The 4,764-nt window shown below is 50.6% G+C and overlaps 1 protein-coding gene across 1 annotated transcript; it reads right to left on the bottom strand.

Moving 5' to 3' along the window:
* LOC110431003 (uncharacterized mitochondrial protein AtMg00810-like) lies at window positions 3,186-4,220 on the bottom strand (the record flags this gene model as incomplete). The annotated part of the gene is made up of 1 exon (XM_021449435.1): window positions 3,186-4,220. A coding segment is annotated over one exon (1,035 nt), but the record flags the coding sequence as incomplete, so codon positions are not given.

The following is a 4,764-nucleotide window of genomic DNA, read 5'->3' as shown; positions in this document are numbered from 1 at the left end:
CCTGGGAGGGAGATCAGTCACTGGCGGCTGATAGTCGTCATCTGAGCTGTCTGAGGCGAAGTCGAACTCGCCCTCTGCCTCTGCATCGGCGAACGCCCCGATAGCTACGTCCTGCTGCTCCTCTGTCTCTGCAACAGCTGCTGTGCTGCGGGTGCCCCTAGGAGAAGGTGGGGGCACCGGTCCACATGGAGCACGAGGAGGAGGGGCACCGCGAAGGTCGTGGTGCGCTCTCAACATCTGCCGGGGGTCGTAGTGGGGGAAGACGGTGTCGGACTCTGTCAACTCCCTCTGTAAGTGAGCTGGCAGGGGCAGTGGCCTAGCACGAAGTATAAGCAGGGTGATCCAATGTGCGTAGGGCAACTGACGCCGGCCCCTGAAGCTCTCTGAGATGGTGTCCTCTATCTCTGAGACAATCAGATCCCACAAGTCAAACTCTGTCTGGGAGATAAGGTGAGCGACGAGCCACTGCTGCATACGAGTGAATCCGTCTCTGTAGCCTGTCCTGGGAAGAAGAGTCTTCCTCAACACAAAGTCGAGAATCCTGGCTGGGCGAGTCAAATCTGCCACTGTCCTGCTGGAGCCCTCCCCAAAAGGTGCACGGAAGCATGGAGCAACGAAGTCAACCGGTGGTATCTCACCACCGTGAGGACGACGAGGGGGATCCACGTTCCCGTAGCACAGCTGGTGAATCCTGGTGGGAGAGGCTCGCAGTCCAAGCACCTCTCTGGCCCTCTGAGCTGTCACTCTGTAGTCTGTCCCTGCCAGTGCGTAGTGGATATAACTGTGATCTGGAGAAATCCACACTGACGCATAGAACTCTCTGACCCACTGCTCACAATAAGTACCGGGGAGTGCTAGCAGCTCTGGGAGTCCGTGGAGGTAAGTGAAATACTGCCGAATATCTGCCCCGACCACGTTTTCGAGAATCTCGAGGTCAATCACCCTGTGCTCCCTGAACTGTGACTAAGAACGAACTAGTGCCTCGTGGATGTCCTCCTAGACGACTGTGTAGAAGCGGGCACCGGCTCTGGGATTCCTGGCAGCTGGAAACCAGGTCGGAAACGGAACGAAACGCAGCTGCTGGATCTCTCTGGCTGACACAAGAGTAAAATCCCGGTGGATCCTGACTGGCCTCTGGCGGGAAGCTGGAGTGCCTCTAGCCGGAGTGGCACGAGCTGTGGAAGTGGACTGACTCGGTGTGCCGGTCCGAGGAACGGCCTGGGTGCGAGCACGAGTCGACCTCCTGAGTGGCTGCTCCTGCTCCTGTGCTGGACCCTCTGCCTGGGTCTCTGTCTCAGTGTCTGGATCCTCCTGAGCTGGATCCCTGACCACAAGCCTAACCCTCTATCCTCCAATCGTCACAGTGCCTGGAGGGGATCCATGGAAAGCCTCTGCCTCAAGCACTGCACGCCTCTGACGCGGCGTAAGATCATCCCCAATCCTCAGAGAACCAGAACGACCACCCCTCTCGGCTGCCTCAGCTGCTGCTGCAACTGCCTCTGCGACCTCTGCATCTCTGTCAGTGGCCTTGCGCTTCTTGGTGGCCAGCTTCTTTCCCTTGCCTTTCTCTGCCGCTGAGAAACGACGAGGAGGATCACCTCCACCATCGCCTCCTGGGGAACCTCCTGAGCCGGCTGTCGGTCCACTGATGTTCTTGGTACGAGCCATAGCAAATCAAGCGTCCGACAAGCAACTGACTGGCAATAGAGAACAATGTAATGCAGAGAATTGACAAGATAAGGTCTATATAAGCAATCGTATCGACTAGAGATGAGATAAGCCTGTGGATCACAAGAAAAGATAAGATACGGGCATGAACGGCTTACGATCCACGGACGAGATGCGTTCCGAAAGAGATGACACGATCGGGAACTGCCGGAGAACGCGAAGCTCCTCCTTAAGGTGCTGCACAGGGTTAACGAAGAAGATCGGAGTCAAAACCCATTTTCTAATCCGTTGAGACAAAAATTCAAACACCTTAAGGGCAGGAAACTTAAGAGACTCACTCAAGCCTTCAAATCACTGCGAGATTGAATCTGCGCAAGGGAAGAAGGAAGAGGGAGAGGCTCCGGAGAGGATCTGGCACGGGGGAACCTCCAAGGACGCCGCGGATGGCCGGGATTCGACGGCGGCGGCGGCGCTAGGGCAGGGCGCGGGCACGGGCAGAGAACCGGGGAGGAAAAAGATCGGCCGTGAGATGCCCCTGGGCGCGGGCTTTATGCTCCCACCGCGGGGTCACCGGACGCTCTTAAAGTGGCACCGGACGCGTCCGGTGACCACCGGACTCATGCGCAGAGAGGTTTGCATTTTGGTTTTGCACCGGGCGATGGGCACCGGACGCTGGCTTTAGCGTCCGGTGCTTTAGGTCACACCAGGTGAGCACCGGACGCACCGCACCGGACGCAACAGGGATACTGTACCTGCGTCCGGTGAGTACAGTCTGGCGCACTCACCGCACCGGACGCTCAGAGGCAGCATCCGGTGCATCGTTCGGTGTTCCTCTGAGCACTTTTCCAAATAAGCACCACGTCCGACTTTGACCCAACCAAGTTCCATCTTCAAAAGCACACAAGGAAACACCAAATGGAACTGGTATGAGTGACTTCTCTCAAACCCTCAAGTTTTCACAAATAATTAGCCATAGGCTTAGTAGTTTTTATGAAAATAGTTCAAGAGAAACACCAAGGAGCATCGTATGGCCATAAAGCTAGGGGTTTGAAACATAATGAGCTTGGAATGCTCCCCCTATCTATGGACGAACACAGCGGATGCTCAACGAATAACCGAAAAGAAACGGTCAACTAACAAGCATGCAAATGAAATGAGTTGTAGTGCAATACTTGAAAGTAAACTAGTGCTTGTCAAGTTTGATCCAAGGTTAAGCTTTTTCACACACTCAAAAGGGGTTATCTTAACCATGTTAGACAAGCCCTACATGCAAGTTGAATTTTAGTTTTAAGTATGCATGATATGCAAAGCAAAAGTTATTTACAAGATTCAACACACAACTTTTATCTTTTAGTGAAGTTGGATAGGTCAAGCACATTAAGTTCATTTCTCAACATACAAAACCTAGCTTCATCTAGGGGTTTTGTGAAGATATCCGCCAATTGATTTTCTGTTCCCACATTCTCTAGGGATATGTCACCTTTAGCAACGTGATCCCTAAGGAAGTGGTGGCGGATGTCAATATGTTTTGTGCGGGTGTGCTGAACCGGGTTGTTTGCAAGTTTTACGGCACTTTCGTTGTCACACAACAAAGGTACTTTGTCTAGTACTATTCCATAGTCTAGCAAGGTTTGTTTCATGTAGAGTATTTGTGCACAACAAGCACCGGCGGCTATATATTCCGCCTCGGCCGTTGACAAAGCAACACTATTTTGTTTCTTTGACATCCAAGAGACAAGTGATCTACCTAGGAAGTGGCACCCGCCGGATGTGCTTTTTCTATCAATCCGGCACCCGGCATAATCCGAATCGGAATAGCCTACAAGTTGGAATCTTGCACCTTTGGGATACCACAAGCCTAGGCAAGGTGTGTATTTTAGATACCTAAGAATTCTCTTGACCGCAATCAAGTGAGATTCCATAGGCATTGCTTGATATCTAGCACACATACACACACTAAACATTATATCGGGCCTAGATGCGGTGAGGTAGAGTAGACTTCCTATCATGGAGCGATAGAGAGTCTTGTCAATAGGGTTACCTCCCTCATCCAAGTCGAGATGCCCATTTAATGCCATGGGAGTCTTGATTGGCTTGCAATCCATCATCTTGAACCTCTTGAGAAGATCTTGAGTGTACTTCTCTTGAGAGATGAAAACCCCTTCCTTCATTTGTTTGACTTGAAATCCTAGGAAGAAGGATAGCTCGCCAATCATGGACATCTCAAACTCTTTGGACATCAAATCACCAAATTCCTTGCAAAAATCTTCATTAGTAGAGCCAAAAATAATATCATCAACATAAACTTGGCAAATGAAGATTTCCCCATTCATTTTCTTGGTGAAGAGTGTTGTGTCAACTTTCCCAATATTGAAGCCCTTCTCAATGAGGAAGTCCCTAAGCCTCTCATACCAAGCTCTAGGAGCTTGCTTGAGACCATAGAGTGCCTTGGACAACCGGTAGACATGCTTGGGGTACCTAGGGTCTTCAAAACCGGGGGGTTGCTCAACATAGACAAGCTCATTAATATAACCATTTAAAAAGGCACTTTTCACATCCATTTGAAATAATTTGATATCATGACTTGATGCATATGCAAGTAGGATACGGATTGCTTCAAGTCTTGCCACCGGTGCAAACGTTTCACTGAAGTCAAGACCTTCCACTTGTGAAAAGCCTTTTGCCACAAGTCTTGCCTTGTTGCGCACCACCTTGCCTTGATCATCCTTCTTGTTCCGGAAGACCCACTTTGTTCCAATCACTCTTGCATCTTTGGGTCGCTCTTCAAGTGTCCATAGTTGGTTGCGAGAGAAGTTGTTCAACTCCTCTTGCATGGCCATGGTCCAATCCGCATCACGAAGAGCTTCCTCTATAGTCTTTGGTTCATCTTCAAGAGACACAAAAGCGTGATGTTCAATAAATAAAGCATGTCTAGAACGAGTAGTTACACCACGTGATGGACTCCCGATGATGAGATCTTGAGAGTGATCTTGGAGGAGATGTGATGTTCTTCTTGGTGCCACTTGAGGGGTTGGTTGTGGAGCATCAACATCTTGTGCTTGTGCCACCGCTTGCTCATGAGTGACTAGGGTGTCT

This window comes from Sorghum bicolor, chromosome 10 (assembly GCF_000003195.3).
Source record: "Sorghum bicolor cultivar BTx623 chromosome 10, Sorghum_bicolor_NCBIv3, whole genome shotgun sequence".
Lineage (NCBI taxonomy): Eukaryota > Viridiplantae > Streptophyta > Magnoliopsida > Poales > Poaceae > Sorghum > Sorghum bicolor.
Note: the sequence above shows the minus strand (reverse complement) of the source record. Positions and strands in the feature narration are given on the sequence as shown.